Source organism: Xyrauchen texanus, chromosome 29 (genome assembly GCF_025860055.1).
Source record: "Xyrauchen texanus isolate HMW12.3.18 chromosome 29, RBS_HiC_50CHRs, whole genome shotgun sequence".
In the NCBI taxonomy this organism is placed as follows: Eukaryota; Metazoa; Chordata; class Actinopteri; order Cypriniformes; family Catostomidae; genus Xyrauchen; species Xyrauchen texanus.
The window spans coordinates 14,749,654-14,777,271 of record NC_068304.1 but is presented as its reverse complement, the minus strand read 5'-3'; the positions used below and the strand labels follow the sequence as shown (position 1 = coordinate 14,777,271).

Here is a 27,618-nt window from a genome sequence, read left to right as displayed (position 1 = left end):
CTCTTATTTTGAAATATTTGCGCTACACTGCTTCCAGCTGCTCATTCAAACGAATAAGGGAAATCAAATGTGCACTCTTACAATAATATATGTTTTACAATAAACAATTAAAAGTAAACATTGTCATATTTCATCAACACTATATCATCATCATCAACATTTGATCTTTAGTGATCGCTTATCATACATTTCTGAAATGTCTTAATGATTGTGAACTGCTCTGCAACAGCTGAAAACACTCACAAGCCCCTCATGCTTGGAGAAAATACAACAGTGATGTGTTTTAACTTTGAAGGACGCAGTGCGTGCATTTATTTAATCACATCATATTTTATTTAACCTTTATTTAACCAGAAAAAACTCTTGAGATTACAAATCTCTTTTTCAAGAGCGTCCTGGCCAAGATATTATATTAACAAGTAATTTTACAGTTACAAACAGACAACATAAAACAATTAAAAAGTAAAAAAATACAATGAAAAAAAGAACAACTCTAGTTAAAAACATTGACAGGACAAAGTCTCAATCAGTCTCAAAAGCTTTCATCAATGACTTAAAACCCCTTAGTGAGATACATTTCTGTCATTTTTAGGCTACCTTGTAAGGCATTCCAAGCCGATGGAGCAGAGTACATAAAAGCCCATTTGCCAAGATTAGTTTTAGCATTAGGGACATTTAGTAAAATAAGGTCCTGTGACCGAAGTGAATAACGGTTACTCTTTACAAAAATGCACAAATAAGATGGGAGAAACCCCAAAATGGTTTTATAGATAAAAACATGCCAGTGACTGAGCCTATGGGTGTCTAAAGAAGGCCAGCCAACCCTTTCATATAAAGTGCAATGACGAGTAACAATTTTGCAGTTTAGAATCAATTTCAATGCTCCATGGTTAAGATCATAATCCTTTGAAGTTTGATAATCACATTAGGTCATATTATGATTCCTGTCTTTCTGCTTCCAAATTTAAGACCTCTCTAAATGATAATTAAGACTTGTTTGTTTATCATTTAAGATAATTTTGGATAACTGAATTTAAGACTTTATAAGTATCCACGGAAACCCTGGTAACGGCTTACATGATTTCTTTCATGTCTGCATTTCTAAACCATTGACACAAACACACACGAACATATTGAACATATTATTAATCCAAATGACAGAGAAACAAACAGCTATATCAATGAGTTCACAACTAAAGCTCCTTGGCTGAATTCATATAAAATTCAAGCAAAATGATATTGCTTACAACTCAAGTGGCAGGTAATCAGACTAGCATTAACAAATATACTTACAATACATGGCTCATAAATTTATGAATCTGCTCATTTAACAAGCATTTTTCCTCAACATACCTTGACATAAGAAATGTAACCGAGCGTTCGTCTAAAAACACTTGTAATAAAATAAGAAACGGAGACAAGTTAAAGTTTGAATAGATCTTCTCCAGCATTTATTTGATGCAGCACGTTGCAACTCTCGACTGAACTGCCTGCTAGGGATGGGTGATACCACTTATTTTCTTTTCGATCCGATACCAATAATTTAAAATGCAATATTGTCGATACCAATATGGTACTTCTATTAAATTGATTTCTTGGGATAAACTGGGTAATTTAAAATTTTATTTGATTATTTATATATGATATAATATTGAAGTGTTTTTTGTTTTGTTTTGTTTTTTACATTTGTGAGCCTTAACAGAAAATTATTAGACTTCTGTTTTGTTTACTCTTACAAAAAACTATAGTTTAATCATGAAATTTAGTTAAACCATGGTTACCACACAATTAACCAACAATATTACTGTAGTAAAACCATGTTTTCAGTGTTAGAATTTGTATTTTTGATTGATCTTTCTGATAAAAAGTCTGATAAAAATACTTTAGGATCCATCCACCCATCCCTAGTGCCTGCCGCATATTTGGCGTGGATGCATTTCCAACCTGTCTACGGCAAGCCTCGATGGAAACACACACACACACACACTGGACGAATTCCAATCAAAAGTGAGCATCCCTATGCCCTACTCACTACAAAGGACAAAGCTCTTGATGTGGGCTCTCTAAAGAGAGCATGACATTACAGTTTGAATGCACCCTTCACTAAAAGTCCTGTAAAAGGTCCCTTTGTGAAAAAATTAACTTTCTTTCTTTTGTTAGAATGACTCTTCAAGTGGTATCCCCTTCCCGAAGTGCCCTTCAAGGGTACAAAAATGCCGCTTGGAAAACGCCCACTGTGCCAATCACTTAGCGTTACAGCAATAAACTCTTTTACAGTAATAAATGCAGCTTCATATGTTAAAACTTTCAGATGTCTTTAGAATCATACATATCTCATGGCGTAGTCTACCGTAGAGATGTGTTTCCAGCTGTTTAAACCAAAATGCATAATTCAAAATCAACAGTCAAATCTTTTAAGTAAATGTAACTTAAATACTATATCGAAAATCCACATGCCTATAAAGCCTTGTAGTGATTGCTTGAGATAATACATACAATATTTAACCATAAAAAGTATGTTTGCAACTAATGATATTAAGTAGGTTGTTTAACGTATCAAAGTAAATTAACAAATATAGATACATTTGTTGAAAATATTCTCTTTTTTTTGTTACAATTATAACTCAACTGATTCGTTTTTCCCAGTGCATTGTTGGCCCCTTGATTGAGAGGAAATGCTGCTTTTTCGAGGACACAAACCATTGACACTCCACTCTTCATTTGGCAGACACACAAAAGCTTATTCTCATCTACATTTGAAAACCACAATGGCTGTGCATGTCACTGCTCACTCTCAGAAATGCACATTTCCAGTGCATTATCCTCACTAAAGTCCTAAAGGAAATGTTGCTTGACTGTGGGTCAATGAATGGAGCACAGACTTGCAGAATGTGACTATGCTGTCCACATCTTATGCTCCTTTGAAGCCTGAGGGACATTTGAGCTCTCAGAACTTCAGTGGGGAAATGGCTCACATGGTGCTCTTGTACCGAAGGGAGCAGAATTGTGGGATATGGGGGTTGGTTAGTAAAAGGGGTCTTTACTGACTGAAACCAAAAGTGTAGAGGAAAGACTGGGTCCTGTATTCCTGATGTAGACTTTTCTCTTTGAAATCAAAAACAGTTCTCTGTTATATTTCCTATTGGATCTAGAAGTTTTGGTGGGACACATCGAAGGACTCATTCCATTTGTATAATTGCTAATAGGCTTCAATTATGTCACAGTCATGAACCTACTTGATAGTTAGTTGGCGGTGGTTAGGGTTGCAGTGGTATACCTGTTTCACGGTATACCACTGTATGAAAATTGATGGTTTTCATACCATGTACATTTGTCATCCATGGTGTTGAGAAATAAATTACCAGCTCGCGATCATGATCTGCTCTTCTCTATGGCGCGCGCATGCAACAACCGAACTTCACTTGAGCGCCGACCTCAAAACTGATGTGACCAATTTAAATTCTAGTGAGACCTTTCTAGTTTAATGCGTTACGGAGGAAGTCAAGTCGAACCTCTCAAACAGTAGGTAGACCTGACATGCTGAACAGCACTGAGGCGGAAAAGAGCAACACTGTGCTATGCAAAAATGTATTGCATATAATCACCTTTACAAATTTGTAACTGTTATATTTTGACAAAATGTTATAGTTTCATATGAAATAATCTAAAGGTAGAATCTATTAGAACTAATTTTATATCAACAGTGGCAGTTGTAGTTAAGTTTCAAGATGTGTTTCAGCTAATATTTATTTTTCATAAATACATTAATTTATTTTTATTATTACTATTATTTAAGACTAGCACACTGACCTAACCATGGTAATGAGGAGCCTTTCCTTCTGTGTAATATGTGTATTCTGTTTGAAATTAGGAAACAGACAGGATAATAATGGGCTCATATAATAAATATGCTCTTCAGTTTTTAAAAGGGGGAGAGAAAACTTCCTGTCGCTTTTGTTGTTGACGTCAACAACAAAAATAATGATACTTGATGCATGTCCTTGTAATTGAAAACCATGAACAAAACCATGCAACATAAAAGGAAATGCGACCCAGGATATATTAAATACAGGTTACGTTTTTACTATTGTGGGTCGACACTTGATTTCCAATGTAAAATCTGTCCTGAAGCAAAACCAGTTGAGAACCACTGAGATAAAGCTACAGACAGGAGCAGTATATGTTAACTGTTAATAATCATGGGACATTACTTTAAAAGCGCACACAGGTGATGTTATTTTTTATTTAGTAGTTCATTTAACATGTAAACTAACATGATTTAGTTATATAACATGTTTTATTTACATGCTTTTTTTATCATGTCAATAATTTGGTTTATTATTATAATTCTGTTAGCTTTCTTATTTATTTTCAAAAGGTTGACTTTTTTAAACCCTCTGTTATCACTCCTTTAAGGGTCATTGTAACTGATAATAATAATTGTGTAATACCGTATACCATGATACCGTGAAACCGTGATATTTTCTGAGACAGTTATCGTACCATGAAAATCTCATACCGTTGCAACTCTAGCGGTGGTATTAGAGGGAGAGGCATTCTATTTTTAAGAGAGCATTTTATAGAACAAAAATCTGTCTATTGCAAGATGTCAACAATGTTTTGGTGCTCAATGGAAGAGAAAGTCTCTACTTTTAAAATTTCAATGCATTTATTTGTTAAAAGTACAAAAAAAAATTACATTTGAGAGTACACTAGCACACTGTAAAGATGGTTCTAATTTAATAGGCATGGGGTTAAAGCCACAATTTGTTTTTCAACAAACACGTTTGTTTTGTTATTTCATTTCTGCTATGTACCTCCCCTTTTTGGGCATGACCTAGGAATGATAAAATTATGGGATATTATTATTTTGTAATACATTTGTAATTTGCCTGCATATAATACTCAGAACTTGTGTTGACTTATGTAATAATTTGTTATGTAACTTTATTTCCTAGTTTCTATGACTAATTTGCATTTTTCTATTTGTGAACATCTTGGCTTGAAACTATTTGGCCCCTATAAGGTTGCAAGGAGACAGTTGCCAATGATGTTTGCCCAAGAGTACTCGCCACACGCACTCTGCCGGGGTAGGTGAGTTCAGCATTGATTCACAGCCATGTGGAAAGAGGCATCCAGCTGCAAGCCTCTCCATTTATTTCATGGTGTGGCGTTCGGCCTATGCAGCACCAAGGGCATTTTTAGACAATGCAGAGTTTCATACCTTTCTATTATCCAGCAGCACTGATGCATTCTTGGATATGTGGTGTGTTTACTTCATAAACAAAAGGTTTGCATTTAGTTGCCAGGCTATGCCAACATACTGTCATTGAAAATTCTTGTTTCTAAACAAACAAGTGATTTGTTTTGTGATTTTCTCCCTTTTTCTCCCCAATTTGGTATGCCCAATTCCCAATGTGCTCTAAGTCCTCATGGTGGCCTAGTGACTCGCCTCAATCAGGGTGGTGGAGGACAAATCTCAGTTGCCTCCGTGTCTGAGACCGTCAATCCCTGCATCTTATCACGTGGCTTTTGAGTGCGTTACCACGGAGACGTAGCGCGGGTGGAGGCTTCACGCTATTGTCAGCGGCATCCATGCACAACTCACCACGCGCACCACCAACAGACCTTTTTTGACTCATTTCCCCCCTGTCTTGTGGATTTGCTTTTTTTTTCTTAAGGGCTGCGGGTCCAACTGGCATGTTTCCTTTGATCAGATATGAGAGGATCAGTTCACGCTAGGGTTTCTCCTGGCTGCATTCTTCCACCAACAATGAGAACAGAAAGGTGGGCTTTTTCACAGCCACTGAATTTAAGGCACTGTAATCACATGGCAATTACTCTTTCATGAAGGGCTCCATTCATTTCGCCTTCACACCTATGGTTACCGGCACCAGGGTTCATATCAGCAGCCACTGACTGATGGAGTTCAGCTGTTATTGTGCAATGCTATCCTGCTAATTCATATACCTCAGGGCTACAGTTATTATAGAAATAGCTTACCCAAAAATAAAGATTCTGTCATCATTTTCTCCCTTACTGGGAAAGTAAGTGATGACATTCTTTTTTCCCTGTGGATTCAAAACAAGATGTTAGACAAAATGTGAGCCTCGGTCACCATTCATTTTATTTGCATCGTTTTTCCATACAATGAAAGTATATGGTGACTCATGAGGCTAATATTCTGCCTTACATCAACTTTTGCGTTCCTCAGAAGACAGAAGGTCATACAGATTTGGAACAAAATGATAGCGAGTAAGTGGTAACACAAGTTTCAGTTATCCCTTAAATTCTTCTTAAACTATCCCTTAAATTCTTGTCAAACAGAGATTAATTGGTAGGTGGCATAGGGATATTTTTTTAAACATATTTAGCTACTGCATGTAAATGCAAGGTGATGTTGTTTCTTTGCAGTCCCCATCTGCCTGTTTTTGTGTGTACATGTACAGATTTTCCATCTAAAGATGTGTTTTTTTTTTTGGTAAGGTGGGTGACTGAGCATGAGCACACATGGATGAAACTGGGAGTTAAATTGGCTCAATGCATTTAGTCTTTCAGCAAGCTCTCCCCCAGCCCCGCTCCTCATTCTGCCCATGTTATGCCAGTTTGTTGGAAGCACATTGTATATGCTCTACATAATCCTGTTGTTGTTGAGAAATCCTCATGATTTAAACCATTTGGCATGCCAAGGCCCAGCTCAGTCTGGCTGCTTTATTAGGATATAATGTACAATCCAAACTTGATGTGATGGATTAGCTTTGTCACTACCCTGAAATACCTCACGGACAGAACCCAAATGTTATAGCATGAAGAAGCCCAAGTTCAAGGTTGAAATAGATCATTTGTAGATTTAATTGCTGTAAGTGGGGTGCCACCTCTGTTCTTTTGGCATTTTCAGAAAAATGTTACATGCTGGATTCAAACTTGTTTTGCCCATGTGAGCATGTACTCTATGTAATCAGTAGGCTCTGACTCAGACTTCCTTTTTAAGCATTGCTTGGAGCTGAAGTAGTCAGAATACTAGAGAAGGACCTGAGAGAGATCGAGATATTGTCAATAAAGCAGTCTCTACAGTTACTCAATGCAGGGCTCTTTAATGGTTGGTTGCTGCCCACCTTCTCATTCTCATGTTTTTGTGTTCCATATGTATTGAAAGCACTCTAGGGATGGGGAGGATTCTTGACCAGTCAACAACTGAGTAATTGATAAGTGAGTTTAACTAGTTTATATTAATTTATTTTTTAAGTGGTTGTGCAGCCTCTTTAAAGTGGACTGACAGTTTGCTAAACCTTCTCTGAGAATTAGCATCTTTAAGTACAACCCCTTTTAAAGCACGGCCGCTACAATCATCAGAGTGTACTATGATCATTTTTGCAATAAAGGGTTGATATTTAGCCTGTTTATTTGTTAAATATCTCCCAAAGGGCTGTTCGTTCTTGCTTTCAGTTTTAAAAATTTTAAATGTTCATCTATGCCCACATTCAGGTGGGTGTCTTTGGTCATTGTGTCATGTCTCAATGAGCAGGTTTACATGAACACCATTATGCTAATAACTATGAAACATTACATGAGATTTTAAATCATCTGGTTATTGTTTGCTTTTAACATTAAAATGTGAAAAGGCATGCACACAACACTTGCACACTTTGGGTAAGCTGGTAAGAATCCTGTTAAGGTTTATCCACGCAACACGAAATCAGGGTAATTAGGCAAAACTCTTGATTTTTACCGTTTATGACCTTACCCTGATAAATGAAAGCCATTTACATGACCACACAAATTGTCATCTTATTAAACACACTTACTGTTATTTCAGCATCGCATGCCATGAGCATAGTCTAGTTAGATGCTGTTTCAAGTTATAAATAGTAGCTTACGTTTTTTTTTTTTATTCGCTTTGGTACTAAGTGCTACATTTTCAAAACCCTTACTACAAAACTCCAAACTGATCACACTAGTTATTCTTTCAAAACCTGATCTTATGCTTTCATTACAGTTATACATATTTTCTTTCCACTTAATCATTGTTTCAAAACACAGGATTATTGTAACATGTAATGAGAACATTTGGTTTAATCAGTAAAACCCATAATAAAAACATATTTAAACAACAAGTAAAATATGATAAAAAAAAAAAAACACATCAGAAGTCATTCATGCTGAAACAAAACATTTTACAGTATTTTTCAAACAATATTATGGTTGCATTGTGAAACATTATAATTGTAAACACTTTACTGTAAATAGAGATAATCTCAAATACACTATACATTAATTAACATCACGGCTGTCTTCAACATTTGGCTATACATTTTCATCAACATCACAATGAGTATCCTCGTTGTTCATTTACCTTGGGAAAAAACTTCTGGCATGACTAATCCAGGATTGACATTACTCTGCAGTGATGTCATTGCAAGCCTCATCCATGGTGAGAAGGAGGGTGACATGCTCATGGGGATGGCGATTATACACCTTCCACCTCCATGTAGAGAAGAATTCCTCAATTGGGTTGAGGAAAAGGGAGTATGTTGATAGATATAGGGTCATGAACCAAGGATGAGCCTGAAACCATTCCCGATCCAGCTCTGCATGAAGGAAACTGACATTGTCCCACACAGTAACATAGCTGACATCTTCACCCTCACAGGCATGTTCAAGTTGATTTAGAAAAGCTATCAGGTGTTCAGTGTTGTATGACCCAAAAACTGGTCTACGGCCTACCACACCATCTTCACATATGCCCACTGTCAATAAGGTTACGTCCGCGGCGTCTGGTTTTTGCAAGACTGAAACCTGCCACATCAACAAAAATATACTTGTGATGATTCACAGCAGCATCCAGCACCATCCCCCTCTAAAAAGATAATTTGGTTAGCTCTTTTACAAAGAATAGTTGACATTGTTAGCCTGTAGTACAGTACTGTAAATAGCATGAGTATAACACACGTAAAAACTGAACATTCAGTACACCACATAGCGCTGTTCCTGAACATGCAGTCGTTTCACTGGGGTATGATTTCTCTCAAAAGGCACCAGGTAACTTTCATAGAAACCCGGTGCTTCTTCAAAAGGCAGGTGATAGTCGGAAGGCTGATTGATGCCACATTGGCAAAGGTGTCTTTGCTCTCCTCGATAAGCTGCTTTATGTCAGACAGCCGTATGTCATTCCTTGGCCTGACCGTTTCCACCACAGCCAACTCCTAGTGGTCAGTCAGTACACGTGTGTGATCTCCACCACGTTGTCTCCTGTCAATTCTGAGAGTAAAACAGAGTATGCTGTCAATATTTGACAGTACTATAAATGAAAAAAAAATTTGACAATTACATTTTGTTCACCAATCGATACAGTAATGCATTTACTTTACTGTAAACGTAAAGTGAATAGTTAGCAGACTTACCGGTTTTCTTGGCGAAATGTTCTGATGATGGAGCTGACTGTTGACCTTTGTAGGTTGACCTGTTGCACCTCTTTCTTGAGGCCCATGCCCACCTCTTTTTCGAGGCCCATGCCCACCTTTTTGTTGTGGCCCAGGCCCACCTCTTTCTTGAGGCATGGCCCATGTTCACCTTTTTTTTGATGCCCATGCTCACCTTTTTTTCGATGCCCATGCTCACCTTTTTGATGTGGCCCAGGCCCACCTCTTTCTTGAGGCCCATGCCCACCTCTTTGGTGGGATCCATGTCTACCTCTTTGATCCCTCTGCAGGTTTTCTCTCTCTTGCAGTCTATCCTGCTCTATGTTTGCACATTGCAAATGCTCACATACAGTTCTACTTATATGGTATCCAATTGTGATCACAAGGTGAAAGCATTTATGATCAATCCTGATTGAAAGCTCTTACAGCAATTACTGTAGTTTTACCTTACCGACACACAATGATCAGACCAGTTGAAAATCTATTGATATACAAATTGATTAATAGATTAACCAATAAAATCAGTTGGATTAAATGATAGACAAATGTATTAAACTTAATGAGAAGAGATGCAAATGAAACATTTGATAGATAGCATTATGAAAGACTGAATGAAAAGTTTGTAGATGAAACACTTATCATGTGTAGTGAAAAGGATACTTTGTGATTTTGAGTATTGCATTAACATAATTGAAAATATAATGAAATGTTTGAAAAAGTGAATTTTTGATGATCTGTTGTGAGATTAGTACAGAGAGTTTTGAAAATGTACCACTTCTTTGTGAAAATAGTACCAAAGCAATTAAAAAAAAAAACAAAACATTAAAAATACTCAATGTGACACAATGACTAGTCTGTTTTGAAAATATGCAGCTTTACACATTCCTAGTAGGTTCTAGTCAACCCAGCACAGCCCTGATATCAACAATGAACTTGTTTAAGCCTGTCTTAACTTATAAAGGATCTATTCTTGCTTCATTTTTCTTTTTTGATTTGTCATTCTCTTTGAATTTGAAGAATTTTTTGGTGTGCAGTGAAGGTTGCAACAGTTTTGGAGATAAGAGATAGGCTTTAGTTCACTGGTGTGTGAAGTAGGCTATGGATTTCAGTCTATACACACTCGTTTACCACCTTCTGAACTGACCGATCATTCAACACATACTCGAGAGAAAGGCAGACAGAGAAAGGGAGGGTGTTGAGAGAGTCAGTATCTTCCATCATTTCTATCCAATCCTCTGCTGGGGTGCATCTTGTAGGGCAGATAACTCGAAGGTTAATAATTGAAAGGGTGCTGGTGGGTTGTTGGCAGGGTGTAGTTGTGTGTAGTCTGTTACCTTTGTGTGTGTGAGAAGCTCTCCCCTCTATCAAGATCAGTGACACGTACAGGCCTGCCCTCCCCTCTGCATATCCCATGACTGGTCAGGGCAGCTGTACGCTCAAGTGGAGCCTAGAAATTCTCTCACTCCTCCCCTTCTCTGTCTCTCGCTTTGTTTCCAAGAAAGGCCAAGTACTGACCTTTTGCTATGAAAGCATGGCCTTTGCCGTTTCAGGGATTGTTGTTGTTACCGTGCAAAATTATGACCACGAACAGAAGACATAGCAAGCACAAGGGGGATGGAGGTCGAGGGTTCTACAGTAATGGATCAGTCCAGGCGACTGTAATATGCTCTGTTTGCTCTGTCCACCTTGGAAGCTCATACAACATGTAGAATTGGGTGGATACCAAGCATCAACACTGAGACTAGGGCTATGGAGTTAAATTTCATCTCTGATGTAGACTTCAGTAGCAAAATGTAGCGTTAGAGTTAAGTTCAATTCATTTCCTGAGGCAGTTAAAACATTTTATTGAATCAACCGATAACTCTGATTCAATTATTAATTTGCATCTGCATTAAAAAAATGTTCACTGAAGTCTATGAGTGGCATTTTTAAATCACAAAGAAATTAGAGCTGTCAAAATTTGCACGTTAAGCATACGATACATTTAATTAATTACAATTGAATGTTTAACGCATTAATTGATCTTAATCGCGATTATTGCATTTACCAATATTTCACATTAGATTCTGACATTTTATTCAGCTCCATGTGTGTGCTGAACACTGGTTGGAGGAAGGCGGAACCTTTGTGTTGTGTCCGTAGTCAATTACACTGACGCACACAGCATAACACACACTCAACAGCAATTCTGTGTCAATAATCAAGTAATAGAGAAAGAACCTCTTAACTGAATCGTTTTGTAAAAAAACCTAGATGAGACTATTAATGAGCTGCATTTACACGACACGCTGGAGTGAAGGACCATTATTTAACAGCATCATGTTCCAAACAATTCGGATGAAGTGTCATTACGTGAACAGTGCCAGCGCTAAAAGCAAAACAAGACATTATCTGCAAGCGCTTTTCATGTGGAGTTCAAAGCAGCAAATCATGTAAATGTGGCTGCATGATTGCTGTAGCAAAGTGGATAGCCACAATTAATATTGTGGAGGATGAGGCTTTAAAAGATTTGATGCCCATTGCAATGAAAATGTGAACTACAAGGACTAGATATTTCAACCTACCACTTAGACTTTTAAAAACATTTAATTGGTTGAGTTGGTGCTCTTTTAGTGCATTCCTACTGTGGAATGCTTTGTTTGGAAAATATTCATAAAACAGTATTTTTTTTTCATTTCTTTTGTAAGAAGGAACTAAATGCATTTTGACTGGAAAATACGTATATATTGAGTCCAATTTCATCCCTTTCAAAATCTGTGATTAATCGTGATTAACTATAAAAAAATCATCCGATTAATCACAATTAAATATTTTAATTGGTTCATATAAATTAAATTGATTAAAAATCATTCATCTTTGTTTACATTAAAAGCTGTGTAGAAAACATGCTTTGATAATTTATAGATTGATTTTTACTGTATTTTACCTTCTAAATGACTGCAGTGGCCATTTGGTGTTAAATGGTTTCTCTGTCCGTTTTAAGCCATTTCCGAGCAAATACATAATTATAGAGATTGAATGCTGATCCTGTTCTATAGCCCTGCTCTTCACAAGCCTGTGCTCATAATCAAACATGTTTTGGAAACAGTTCTGCATCTTGCTCATTGGCTGCTAGGAAGACTGATCGAGTCTAACTGGTTCCTTAACACTTTGTGTGATCTGATCCGGAGAGATCTGTTTTAATGTGTGTTTGTAAATGTGCCTGTCTGTCTATCTGAGAATATCAGGAAGGGTACTTCTCTGTGTGTTTGCCAGAGCATGAAATACATTACATAACCTGTCATTTGATATACATATTAGTGGTAATGGATTTCACAGTGGTACAGAGACACCCATATAACAAATGCAAAATGCCACACAAGAAAATTATACTGTATGAGACAGAACACATTATTTTCTTTGAATTCTATCTTGGCTGTCTGTGTCCTCTCAGACAGACAGACAGACAAACAGACAGACAGACAGTTAGTTAGTTAGTATATTAGGGGACACAACAGCTCACCACTATATGTATGTGTATGTATGTGTATTTTAGGTTAAGTTAATTAAACAAAACATGGCAAAACAGAATGGCTCTGGCTTTAATCATTTAATTTGTCTTTTATAAAGTTTAAGGGAATAGAAATGTGTGGCCCGTGTAAAAACTCATTCATCATTTTATAGCCAAAACCAATTAATCTACCTAGACAGACTCTGATTGCTTATTGTTCTGCTCTGTGTGAGTGTGTGTGTGCTGTATGTGTTTCAGTTTTGTTCTTTTGTTCTGTCCAGGCCTGTAATTTCATTCTTCCTCCACAGAAAATGTCAATTAAATTGAATTGAATACTTTATAAATTAATTTTTCATTTGATATAATTTTCTCTTTATTTTGAACTTGACCAACATAGTCAAAGTAAAAATAAATAAATAAAAAATGCCACATTTCAGTCTGATGATGTGCACCAATTTACTTATTTTTCTTTTTATTATTATTGTTGTTATTATTATGATTATTATAACTTTCCTCAAGAAACTTAAAATCTTCTCAAAGCAATAAGTAAAATAACATATAAATAAAAAAAAATACATAAATAAAACACTTAATTAGGCTCTTTTTTTATTTTATTAACATTTTTGTATTCCCTTTTCTCCCAATTTTGAATGCCCAATTCACTACTTAGTAGGTCCTACTGGTGGCATGGTTACTCAGTTGCCTCTGCTTCTGAGACAGTCAATCTGCACATTTTATCACATGGCTCATTGTGCATGACACCGCTGAGACTCACTGCATGTGGAGGCTCATGCTACTCTTCGCGATCCACACACAACTTACCACACGCCCCATTGAGAGCGAGAATCCCTAATTGTGACCACAAGGAGGTTACCCCATGTGACTCTACCCTCCCTTGCAACCGGGCCAATTTGGTTGCTTAGGAGTCCTGGCTGGAGTCACTCAGCACACCCTGGATTTGAACTCGCGACTTCAGGGTTGGTAGTCAGCATCAATACTCGCTGAGCTACCCAGACCCCCCTTAATTAGGTTCTTTCTGTTTTTTGTAATCTCTATAAAGAAAATATAAAATATCTGAAGGAAAATATGGCTGGTTTGTTTCCCGATATCAAACATTCTAACATAATTTTATAAAGCATTTTTATGTATATTTAAAAACCCACTTGACATCAAGAGAAACCCGAATGAGTAATGGGTGTGATCTGCACTTTTTCTGTCACAGGAGCACAAATGAAGGGACTGGGATGACTTCAATACCCGCCCGCAATTCAGACTGTGTGTGCAACACTCGCACAAAACACAGCTGTGCGTGTTTGGATGGGAGGCATGCTTGGATGAATGTCATTGAATTTCATTGTAATTTTTGTCACGATCTATATATAAAAAAATAAAAGCTTTTTATTTAGTGACACATGTAGCTGTCAGTGAAAAACTGTGTTTCATTATTTCTATCATTCCCATGTGAAGCCCTGACCACTGATATATACGTACATGATATATACATGGATGTATCGACATACACAATGTACAGACCTTGCAAATTGCTGTTTTCTGCTCGGTATCACGTTTTCTAAATCCAAACCAATTCCACACTTTTTCCTTCATAATCTCCTCTCGATGATTATTAAATGAATTTGAGGAACGAGCAGTCCCTCCACCTTCCTCCATTTATCCAAAAGAGTGCGTACATGTTAGGTGCTGTACATATTTCTCATGTGTTACCGCGATAGAGACGATAATCCAAAATATATACCAGTTTATCATGTCTACCGGTATATCGCCCACCCCTATTGAGCACAAGTTATTTGAACTACTTTTATGGTATTTTTATTTTATTTTTTTAAGCTTGACAGCCCTTGGTCACTATTTGCTTTTATTGAATGAAAAAAAGCTTATCAAAAACATCTTTTGTCTATGTTTACACTGGCAGAACGTTGTTTTTCATACATCCGTAGGTGGTTTGGAATTCGATTAAAATCAGATTTGATCCAATCCGAGATATTTCATGTGTTTTTTTTTTTTGTCATATGCTGTGCGAGGCGGTTGTTCTACGTCAGGTTTTGCGGTGAGAACCGCAAAAAGAGCAATAAGGTATTGAATTAATGCCTTTACAAGGCACTTTGAATGTAATACAATAATGATGGCCTTGCAGTAGGATCGTTACAAACAAAATTTTCAATAAAAATTAATTCATAAGTGAGTTCAGCCTGTTTTATTATACATTTCAGTACAACAAAACTCCCACAGTGGAAGGTAAACAGGCCATAGAGATCATCACTTCTGAATGAATCACATCCATATGTCATTTATATGTTACAGGGCATGCAAAGCATTGCAAACCTCTTATTATAACACTGACATTTGCTTAACTTACCCAAAGAGACGCGCTAAGGTGCAGTAACCCAAACTGTTGCGAGAACCCACAATGCGATAAAGTATTGTATGTCACGCAAATACGGGACGCTTGAGCATTTTGAACATTTCATCACAGGACACGTGTCCTCGTCTCACCCTTCGACCTCTTTGTGATTTAATACGGGATACAAAGCCTTCAATGTGGGATGTTTTGCTCACTGTATGGGACATCGTAATTTCTGCCAAAATACAGGACACCCCCGCTACAAACATTGCATATGCCACCTCTCCCATTTTCAAGCCGTTGTCTTTGAAAAATGTTCATATTTGGATACTGCCCTCAAGAAAAGCATAATCAATGGGAAAACATCCATCCCTAAAACCTCATGCATGGTGAATATACGAAAGTTTGATGCATTACCATGACAACTAATGTGGACATGATAGCAAATGTGACAGTAGTCAAACAGAAAAAATCTGATCTTGCCACATATAACTTGCAGTTCGAACAGTAATTTATTGTTACATCAGTTGTTGTGACAAGAAGACATATACAGCGTTCCAAATGGCTAAAATTATGCCTTCACAGTGCACTTCGAAGAGAAAACAAATAATGATGACCACGAGAATAAAAAAAAAGCTTGAAAAGTTGTTCAGAATTTATATTACACCTTTCAGCCCTCTGACGGTGGAAGGGAAAGTCTATGAGAGATATAGGGCAAGGGATGATCTCTTCTGCATGGAATGTAGCCATATGTCATTTATATGTTACAGGACAGTCAAAGCAGTACAAACCTCTTTTAGAATAATATAGACACTGGCTTTACCCACCCAAAGAGATGCACTAACACACAATGGCCACGAGCAATAAGGTATTGAACATGCCTGAGTGTGACGCTTGAGCATTTTGAGCTCTTAAATACAGGACAGGGGGTCCTCTTCAAGAATCTCGCTGTCTGAGCCATTTCTGTTTTAATACATAGCACAAAGCCTTCAATAAGAGACGTTCTACTGCCTGCTAATATACAGGACATCATAATTTCAGGTCTTAGTCACAGGTGGGACAGATGAGGACATCAAGGCTAGAATTATGAAAGCAAGACATGCTTTCATCACTTTGAAGGCGGTATGGACCTCGACAGCCCTGTCCACAAGTAATAAACTACGGATCTTCAAAAGCAATGCCAAGTCTGTCCTTCTTTATGGTTCGGAGACCTGAAGAGTCACCGACACTTTGACCAACAACCTCCAAACTAAATAAAATCTGATAAAATCAGAAAGGTTGACTTGTGGAGGCGAGCAAATCAAGACCCTATCAACCAACAGATCGCAAGGTGTAAATAGAGGTGGATTGGACATACTTTGAGAAAGCCTGAAAAAGACATCACACGACAAGCTATACAATGGAACCCACAGGGAAAGAGATGGGTTGGTCGTCCGAAGACCATGTGGAGATGATCCTGCGAGGAGGAAATGTAGAAATGCGGACTATCGTGGGGTGAACTGGAGAATGTCGCCCAGAACAGAGTGCGCTGGAGGACTGTTGCAGAGGCCATGAGGAACTTAAGGGAATAAGCAAACATAATTTCAACCAAAAGACAGGATGTCCCAGCTAAAACAGGACAACCCTAGTAAACCCTAGTAGCAACTAGCAACAATTCAAACATTGCATATGCCATCTCTTCTTTTTTTATGCTGTTATCTATTATGAATGTGTTAATATTTGGATACTGCCCTCATGAAAAATATATACAATGGCAAAACATCCATTGTCCAACACTGATGGTGAACATACACAAGTTCGGATCTGTCCACAATTAACCTGCAGTTTGAACAAAGCCTTTGTGTTTGAACAACATGAGTAAATGATAACACAGTTTGCCAATATAAGTGAAATATTCTTTAAATGGGACATATTCTACCAATTTCCCCCCCTCAAGCCTGAATTTATTAGTCAAGGTTTGTTGCAGCAAAAACATTATTTATATTTTTTTTTTGTCTCTTGAGACATCACTCATTAATTAGTTTTACATGACCATTTTTCAACCTCCTTTCTGACCCTCAGAAAGAAATAGACAGGTTTTTTTTTTTTTTTTGCTACTGCACCTTTAAGACTTCTAAACTATTTAGAAGAATATTTGGTTTGGTTGATTGTGACTTCATAACTGTGACTATTTCTGAATGTCTCTGTTTTTGCAACTTAAAAATATATAGTCTGGGTATACTCTGTCCTCATCACATTTTATGTCAACAGAGGAAGGAAAATCCCATTTTCCATGACGTGTCCCCTTTAAGAGTCTGAAGGCTTTTCATTCATTCCAAGTAACTTTTGGCCGTAGGGTTATAAAGGTCGGCCACACACACAAACACACACATTCACTGACATACACACAGCCTTAACTGTGATGTATGTGCAGGAAGAAGCAGTCATAATGTATCCTGAAGAGTTCCCCTGCGAGAACTTAGGCTTATTAGTTGTGTCTGTTTATCTCTGTGTGGTATTCTCCAGAACAGTAATTTGTGTAAAGATTACACTTCACGGAAAGAACAAACTGAACCAGCGACTGACAGATGTTCAGAATTCCTTAAGTTACACTAAGGAAACAGAAGGTTCATTAACTGGTGAATTTTAGAGCCTTTTGTTTAAGACACATACAGTTGGTTCAGTGGAACCATGCAAATGTATTTTTATTTGACTTTGATAAAACTTTATTTCATTGCAATTTAAAACTGATATATTACAATCTCTTACTTTCTCATTTATCTTTTTTGGACATTGGCTCTTTGTGCAACAAGTGCTAAACTTTCTGCATTACTTCATATTAGAGTCAAAGGGAATAGCATACCTTGGTTCAAATGTCTCAGTACAACTCAACAGTACAACAGTTGAGTTGTACTGAGGACACCACTGGCATACAAATAAAACAATTATTGACTTCTCTCCTTGGATCATTCTGAGTTTGCATTTTTATTAGCAAATATTAAACTAATGCTGCAGATTCTATCTTCTTGCATCCTTGCTCTTAGTGGTGGTCAGTCTCTTTTTCCCCCAAAAGTATTATTAAACAATAACATATACTGTAGATTCTTGGCAATGTGAGATACCACATGTAATAAAGAATAACTTTAGTAAATGGGGCACCTCTATATGCCACATTTATCCTGAGTGTCACAACTGCAGGATGTGCTCTGTGCGTATGTGTGTGTGTGTGTATGTTGGCTATTCATGCCATGTGTGTATGTGTGCACTCTTGGTGTCTGAATTTTGTTTCATCTGTGTCTGGCTTGGCTCTGTGGTTAAATTCTGGCATGTAGCTTAGGTCCTTTCCTTTGAAGTGCTAACAGCATAGCAAAAACCTGCAAAACATATCTTCGCAAGCACACAACACACATATACAGACAGATGAGCAAATAGCTCATGGTTTGCAAATATACCTCAGAGATTCCAACCAAGAGTGCCAAATAAAATAAAACAAACCTTTAATCAACTTAATTCATGTATAATAAATTCACCTTGTCACAATTGTTTTTATCGTCAGTTTAGTGGGTGGCTGTATGACTGTATAGATATGGTGTCGTCTCTTGCTGTAGTAGTGTGATAACAGGACTGTACAATTTCTTCTTATCGGGCGCTTGTCCCTGTATGGTACTCTTTTTAGCTTAAATTCTCTTGAAGTGTAGACAGAGTCTGCTGCTACAGAAGCATTGAAGTCGCTACTGTGAGGTCTTGAAGTGGCTTGGTCCCTGTACTCTTAAAGGGATAGATCACAGAAAATGGAAAATTCTGTAATTTACTCACACTCACGGACCACACCCGTTTGGACCAGTGTGTCAAGCTCCAAAAAGGACCTTGAACTCTGGTAAATTTCCATAAGCGTTCCCTTGTGATGCCCTTTAAACCGAATAAACATGTTAAACGCAGTTATCTCCCACCCTTCCATGATGTTTTTTCTCCATATGTCATCAATATCCCTTCCTAAACATATGGTTACCTCTCTTCTCTAACACACACCTCACACATGGCCTTGGTAAGCAGTCGGTAACAGGCTGTTTGGAGCAGTCATAAAACCTATGGGTGATATTGTGTGTGTTGTTTGTTTGTCTTTTTCTTTGGCCGTTCAAACATGTCAATGGCTTTAGCTTCTCCCACCTCACCTGCTCTGCCAGTTTGGTGCACTAACACTAAGAACGAGCTGTCTCCAAATACCACACAAGCACCACACTAATGGGTCAGGTTCAGAAAAAACATGCACGTGTACATCCATATTCCTATTCATTCTGCTCTATCTATATATTGTATCTGTGTATCCCAGAGAAAAATGTTATAGCCCAGAGGTTGATATGTTATAGCTCAGGAAACTTAGAGTTGAAGCGTGTAATTTCTGCTCCACTATTAAATTGGACTATTTTCAAACAGGTTTGCATGCACATATGTGTGTGATTCATGCCCAACAGTTATGGCAGTCATAGTTAAACATTAGCGCTAAGTGATAATGCTTTATTTATGTTGAGCCTGTGCGAGTATGGTCTTTGTAGCTGCCTCTGTGTTTCTTCCATAAATAGATTGGCATGTGATTCTAAATGAGAACTGGGTGGTCAATATCCTGCAGCATACACACACACAAACACGATCTCTCTCTTTCTATCTCCATCTCTCCCTCTTTTTCTAAAGATCTTTGGTTTGAGGAGTTGAGTAAGTCCGTAAGCTCAACATGCAAACTAGACGACACATCCAGGCAGAGAAATAAACAGCCTAAGTAATGCTCCTGCAAGCTATGTGTCTCGTTTCCTGCTGGCACTCTCCCTATCTTCACACACTGCACGAAGTGTGTGCTTCCAGCCGCTCCGAGCTCTCTGAAGTGCACTGAACCTGCTGTGTTCTGGAGGTGAGCGATACACTGTGTTATGAGTAGAGACAATAGCCAAAGGTTTCCTGCTCTCGCTCTCCCTGGAAATACTGGTTTTTATTAGACGAGACGGAGAGAGAGAGAGAGAACGGGGTGGATGATAGAAGAGGTTAGGGAGTAATGGTTTGAGGGGAGAGTTTTATTATTATTAAAAATATTTGTTGTTATGGTTCCACTGTAGCTCTCAAGTCTCACTCGCATCTATTGAAATGTAGCTCATTAAGATGCATAGCGACTAAAATTTAGAATCCAGAATGTTTCTAATCTTCAAAGAACCACATGGTCAACTCAATAACACTAAACAGCGAAACGTGGTTCTTGATTTGAAATGGGTTCTTTTATAAATCTAAGGTGCTGTGAAGAACCATTGAGTATATGGTATTTTGAAGTGATGGGGAGTCAACTCCAAAAAGTTGAGACAAGCTTTAGTGTCAGAGTCTACTTTATAATAGGAATCGGTTTGATTTTTGTTCTAATGATTCCGTTTCCCTTTAAACTGGACATCAAATTGTCTCAAACCAGTGAATTGCCATTCTTAAAAGGTATATTACGGGTTCAATACAAGCTAAGCTCAATTAGCAGCATTTGTGGGATACTGTTTATAACCACATTAATACATTTTTATCAAAAACAAATTGAAAGAAAAAAAATTGAGGTTTCAGTGAGGTACTTACAGTGAAAGCAAATGTGGCCAATTATTGGAGGGTTTAAAAGCAGGAATGTGAAGCATAGAATTTGATAAAAGCACATTCATTCTTCTATAAAACACATGTATTATTTTAGCTGTAAAGATGTTTAAAGGAATAGTCCACCCAAAAATGAAAATTTGCTGATAATTTACTCACCCTCAAGCCATCCAAGATGTCTAGACAAAAAACAGAAATAGTGAGTATTTGAACATTTACGGATTTTCCCCATTCTCTTCCATTTAGATTTTAAGGAGGGGCACATTTAAATAAATTTTTTGGTAATCAATATTATGCCACAAATACTGTCTATAAATTTTGACTTTTATTGAACCCGGAATATTAATTTAAGAACCAATCACATACCTTTTTAAGAATGGTTATTGTAGAATGTGCATGCTGAGAGATATTGTCTTTTGCATTATCTTTTTAGATAATCTCACTCCATTTATCTCATTTATATTTGATGATTAAATATGTTATTTTTGACCCTATATCTTGAATTATATTATAGAAAAATGTGCTGTTATAATAGCAGCAGTTTATGTCTTTGTGTCACACAAACTTTAAAAAGAGGAAAAAAAAAATGAAAAAAGTGTATGATAATAACTGTAAACACTATCCTGATTAATAATAAATGGAGACTGGAGTCTGAGTTGACTCAAAAACTTGAGCCAAATACTTTTGCAAAACGAATACACAATTATTTGTTATGTAAGTAAAACACATTAAAACTGAAAAGGAAAGGGGAAAAAAGGACAATACAGCAAGAAAAGAGTTGTTGTGCAAGGCGATGCCAGCAGAGTGATTGTTTGATTGCAAGAGTGTCAGGAGATGGTAGAAAGCAAAATTAAAGGAGGATGGGAGCTGGAAAAGATCATTCCAGATCAGGAGAAACAATACCCAGAGAGCTAACAAAAGAATAGGTCTCATAGAAAGGCAGGTAATGGGGATAGTTAAGTACAAAAAGCAATATTTTAAAGATATTTTTTGAGATAGGAGGTTAAAAGAGAAAACCTCATTGGTCTTCCGTGCTTCCTCCCCCCTGAGAGCATGCTACAGTGGGCATCGCACTGAGCCACAGGGGATAATGCTTTGTCTAGACAAGTGGAGGTCAATTCATTAACCACTGAATTCTTCCCTGGACCATTTTCCCAAATGCCTCTGTCCTGAATCAAACAGAGCAGAAAAAGCAAACCTCTGCAGGAAATGGCCCTTTGTTTGTGTTTAGCCCTTTATCCAGACAGCAGTCTCAATGTCAGAATTTTACGAGAATTATGATTAAATATAAATTCTATGATTTAAAAAAAAAAGAATTATATGTTAGAATTTTTCCTTAGAATTTAGTAGGATTTAGTTAGACTTGTTTTTACAATTTTTATTTAGTGGTGCTTGCTATGGCTTTCTTAAAAAAAAACGTAGTGGTAAGTATTACATTTTTGGCATGCCACTCATCCCGCACCGTTTGTACTACAAACATGAATGATTCCTGAAATCCCCCAAAATTATACCTCGGATTAATCAACCCTTGACAAAAGATAAATGGAGTAATAGTCCTTCCTGAAATAAACTGACCATTAGCATTTCAACACACTGCTTGTAAAGGGCAGATAAAAAGCCCTCTGGTAAGCTGGCTGGCGCTACCAGAGTCATTCCAGCATTGTAAATATAAAACAATGGCCCAGACTGGTTATATTCTCTTTGCAGAGATCAGAAATTCGTGTAAACTTCACCCATTGAGTTTCTACAGGGATTTTCTATGATATCAATGCTTAAACATCATTCCAGCAACAACAGAGATATGGTGGTAGTCAGCTAGGCAGTAAACACTTGCATTGGTCTCATTTAACAGCTAAAGCATTTGAAAGCACATGTTGTTTGGAGATAACATCCTGACCATTTGAACTCTCACTCTTTATTCTATAAAAGAAATACAGTAATTGCATTTTTTTGAAGAAGCATTCAATGAGACGTTCTAACATAAAAATGGCTTAAAAAAAAAAAAAAAAAAACTTGTGTTGGGTTCAGTAAAAATGTTGGCAGGGCAAGTACAACTAAATTACTGGCCCATTCAGTCCAGGAAAAAAAATCACTATTATTGAACTGTGAGCATGTCTGATCAAAGTCAGGTAAGGATATAGACTTCTAGTTTAGTTCCTCCCACAGGTACGTGACATGTTCATAGTATGACTTGGTGAGACATGGACTTGGAGGTACTTGCCAGTACCCTATTAAATAACCAAAAACAAGCATTATGGAGCCTTGATGAATCTGATAACAGTTTTGTTGCACAGTAGTAATCTGAACATGTCAGATGCCCCCAGGACTAGATTACCAGTCATGCCTGACGCAAAGAATTCCAGGGATGTTCCATCTGACCAGCCGTCGCCGTGGGAGATTTATTTGGAGGCTTCGTCTCCTTTTCTGACATTCACTCGTACTCAAAAGAGCCACTGACCATACTAATTATTTTTAGCGTAAAGACCTGGCAAAGAAATGCATAATCCAAGGAGTGACATCTGCCCTAGTAATTTATGGGATTAACATGGCCCTTGTTCCTAATAGCCCTAATGGATGTTCTTAATTATTTTCTCCATCAACATTTCGTGAAGGGCCTAAAATATTGAAAACTGCTTGGATCAACATATAATGTGTATCATATATCATCTTGTAAATGGGATACAAAGTACTATAAAAAGTAGTTAAGTAGTATATTTTGAATATTTGTTATATAAACTGAGGATTATAGTGGATGATCTACAGTGCAAGAGCTGGGTTTTATGTATGTGCATATGTAATATAGGTTACAGGGGATTGATGTTATTGTGTTTGCACTATATAAAGTGTGCATACAGCATAGACTGCATGGCCAACATCTAAATCAACCCTAAAATGAAAGGACATTAGAGCTTATACCAGATGACCTTTGAAATGATGAGCATTGTCAAAAATAAAAGGAAAGGAGATGGGGAGAGAGAGAGAGCGAGCGAGAGCACAAGATATTTAAAAGTAAAAGAAAAAAGAACAGAATCAGAAAGCTAATTTTGAAACTGTTACTATCAAGGCTGGTAATAATGATAAAGTGTTCAAGCTAAGTTTCCTCCCTCTGCTTCCTGTCTTGAGAATATTATTGCGTCAAGGAATTCCTCAAACCAAGTGAGATTCATTATCTTCTTGTAAGATGAGACCACAAAGGAAAGTCATTATTCTTATAGATGTTCATTTTGTATGGAAAACATCACATGAGATCCATTGTATATTTAAAGGGCCCTGTGGAAGAATAGAGACATTCAAGATGGCTCTGGTTGCGTTATCAAGATATTAAAGACCCCATGAAATCAGTTGATGTGCACAGTTTTCATTTTTGTTGATGTGTTTCCTATTGAAATCTAATGTTATACACCCATCATCCACAACATTAAAACCACCTGCCTAATATTGTGTAGGTTCCCCACCAAAACAACTCCAACCCGCATCTCAGAATGCATTCTGCATTCAGCATTCAGTTCTTCTTACCACAATTGTACGGAGTTATCTGAGCTACCGTAGACTTTGTGAGTTTGAACCAGTCAGGCCATTCTCTGTTGACCTCTCTCATCAACAAGGCATCTGCAGAACTGCCCCTCACTGGATGTTTTTTGTTTTTGGCACCATTCTGAGTAAATTCTAGAGACTGTTGTGTGGGAAAATCCCAGGGGATCAGCAGTTACAGAAATACTCATACCAGCCTGTCTGGTAACAACAATTATCCATGTGATTATCTAATCAGCCAATCGTGTGGCAGCAGTGTAGTGCATACAATCATGCAGATACGGGTCAGGAGCTTTAGTTAATGTTCACATCAACCATTAGAATGGGGAAAAAATGTGATCTCTGTGATTTGGACTGTGGCAGGATTGTTGGTGCCAGATGGGCTGGTTTGAGTATTTCTGTAACTGTTCTGATCTCCAGGAACACAATAAAAGTATTGTGCATTACAATAGCAGTTAGTGTGAAATGATGCATGTGGGTTAAAAAATGCACACCGGAGAAGCTTTTTTATTTCCTAGTGTGCTAATTCAGGCCACTTTGGAGATTCTGACAATAGTGCATTACTGCTTCCTCTGCATTTAATCCTCTTTGTACTGTAATCATTATTTTAACACTACAAACTGTGCTTTTTTGCAAGGGCTATTTCTGGGCTGTTGTTTGCGTCGCCTGTTCTGATGCAGAGAGAGTTCCCAGAAGCCCCAATCCTGCTCAGTTCTGCTTGTGTTGTTTTGTTTTGAGGATCTGAAGTTGAGATGTTATTCATGTGTTTCAGGCTCAAGCTCTTTTTTATACTTCTGGAAAATGATGTGCATCTCCCTAAGGTAAACGGTGCAGCGTGGATCGCATGCATGAGCTACATTTATTTTTTAGGAAATTGTAATCATTCCTTGAGACATGCAAAATTTGCTATGGCCTTGGATTTGATGTGTGCTTGGTAATGTCTTTTATTTTTTAATGTCCTTGGAGGTCATTAAAGGTTGCACATTGTTTTTACAGAAATCCCTGAGGAACTGTAAAGGATCAATAATTTCTCTGCATATATTATTATTGCATATTTAGCATTACACTTTTGATTTTTACTGTGTAAACAGTGGAAAGTAGGGGCAATGTTTTCACGAAGAAAACGCTCAATTGGTTTATCAATTGCTTGCTTTGTTTTATTTTTTACTTTACTATTTAATGACGCACACACATATTTTTCAAGCAATGTAAATGGAAATTCTATTGTTCTTAAATAAAGCTTATCACAATTACACAGACTAACCCTAAAAATGTTTTGTATTTTGCAAATAATAAAAGTATATGATTTAAGTTATTTATGAAGCATTTTACAATTTGAAGACATCCCCAAAATGAGGTTTTGGTATATTTAGCTAACTTCTGGGGACATATTTCATCAGATTGGCCTCGGTTAGAAACGTATGGCTAGGTTAGAAGCACACACACACAGGAGCTGTCAAGCCATGCACGTTAATGAAAAAGTATTTTGACATATTATATTATTTTTTTGCCACATCTATTCACTTAATGCAGCAATATTCATAAATATATGTGAAAAACCAGTCCAGGTGCTGCCCTGAAGCAGGCTTTGTCAACATTAGTTTCAAGTCTGAACACTGCTGAGCAATCAAAGTGCAAGTGTGTAGGATATTTGTAAAACGGCTATTTTATAAGTTAGCATCTGGACTCTGAGTCTATTAAACTGGCCTGCTGTGACCTGTAGGAGTTTTATTTAAAGCTTATACTCGAATTTCAGTCCAAGTCTTGCATTCCCTCCTCTCACTTTCTCTCTGTCTCTCTCCCCCCACCTCTCTTTCTTCAGGTATGGCCTCGCAAGTGCAAGTCTTCTCCCCTCACACTCTCCAGTCAAGTGCCTTCTTTAGCGTGAAGAAACTGAAGGTGGAGCAGAGTTGCAACTGGGATATGACAGGGTACGGCACGCACAGCAAGGTCTACAGTCAGAACAGCAAGCAGAGTGCCTCAGTGGGCATCAACGGCGCCAGTCTCCAGGTCTCCAACTCTTCCCTGTCCTACGAACAGGCCCTCCTCTTCCCGGTCGGCTCAGGGCACATAGTGGTGGCCTCGGCCAGCAGCACATCTGAGTTGCCTGGTCAACTGTTGGGCAGCACTGGCAGTAGTGGGAGCAGCAGCGGAGGCCACAACCTGACACGCCGCAGCACAGTCAGTCTGCTCGATACGTACCAGCGATGCGGGCTTAAGCGGAAAAGTGAGGAACTGGACAACAACAACGGCACTGGCAGTAGAAGTAGCGTGCACGTGGTTGAGGAGCAGCAGCCACCCGCACCCATGATCCAGAACAACGTGCAGAGCGGGGCCACCGCTGTGACGGCGACAGCATCCACTACAGCGACATCCAAGAATAGCGGCGCCAACAGCGAGGGTGACTACCAGCTCTTGCAGCATGAGGTGCTTTGCTCCATGACCAACACCTATGAGGTGCTGGAGTTCCTGGGTCGTGGTACCTTCGGACAGGTGGTGAAGTGCTGGAAACGTGGCACTAGTGAGATCGTGGCCATCAAGATCCTGAAGAACCACCCTTCTTACGCACGGCAAGGCCAGATTGAGGTGAGCATCTTGGCGCGACTGAGCACGGAGAGTGCGGACGACTACAACTTTGTTAGGGCATACGAGTGCTTCCAGCACAAGAATCACACGTGCCTGGTCTTCGAGATGTTGGAGCAAAACCTGTATGACTTCCTTAAGCAGAACAAGTTCAGCCCGTTGCCGCTCAAGTACATCCGACCGATTCTGCAGCAGGTGGCCACTGCCCTCATGAAGCTCAAAAGCCTCGGACTGATTCATGCTGACCTGAAGCCAGAGAACATCATGCTTGTAGACCCAGCTCGGCAACCCTACAGGGTCAAGGTCATTGACTTTGGTTCTGCAAGTCACGTCTCCAAAGCTGTGTGCTCTACCTACCTGCAGTCTAGATACTACAGGTAAGGCAGTTATACAAGTTGTTTTTATAAGAGAAGTAAATATTGCCCTGGCTTTCATCAAAATGACTTCTCATAAAATGTTCTCTGTGAAGGGGTATCTTTCGATTTGTCGGTAGTTACCCTTAGTCCTTTTTATCCTGGTGGTGTGTACTGTACATTAAAAACCCCAGAGCTTCCTCATTATGTGCTGTTAGGGGGAGTCATAAAATTCAAAGGCTTGCTGTGAAACTGCTTCCTTGTCTTGTTTAATGTGATAAAAACATCTTGTGC

The 27,618-nt window shown here is 38.1% G+C and overlaps 1 protein-coding gene across 2 annotated transcripts in view; it reads left to right on the top strand.

Annotated features, from left to right (window-relative positions):
• The window catches only part of LOC127622682 (homeodomain-interacting protein kinase 2-like), a 125,288-nt gene that overhangs the window by 7,852 nt on the left and 89,818 nt on the right, over positions 1-27,618 (top strand). For both annotated transcript variants that reach the window (XM_052096709.1, XM_052096708.1), the window contains exon 2: positions 26,211-27,348. In XM_052096709.1, the coding sequence (XP_051952669.1) occupies positions 26,211-27,348 (1,138 nt within the window). The remainder of the gene's footprint in view (positions 1-26,210; positions 27,349-27,618) is intronic.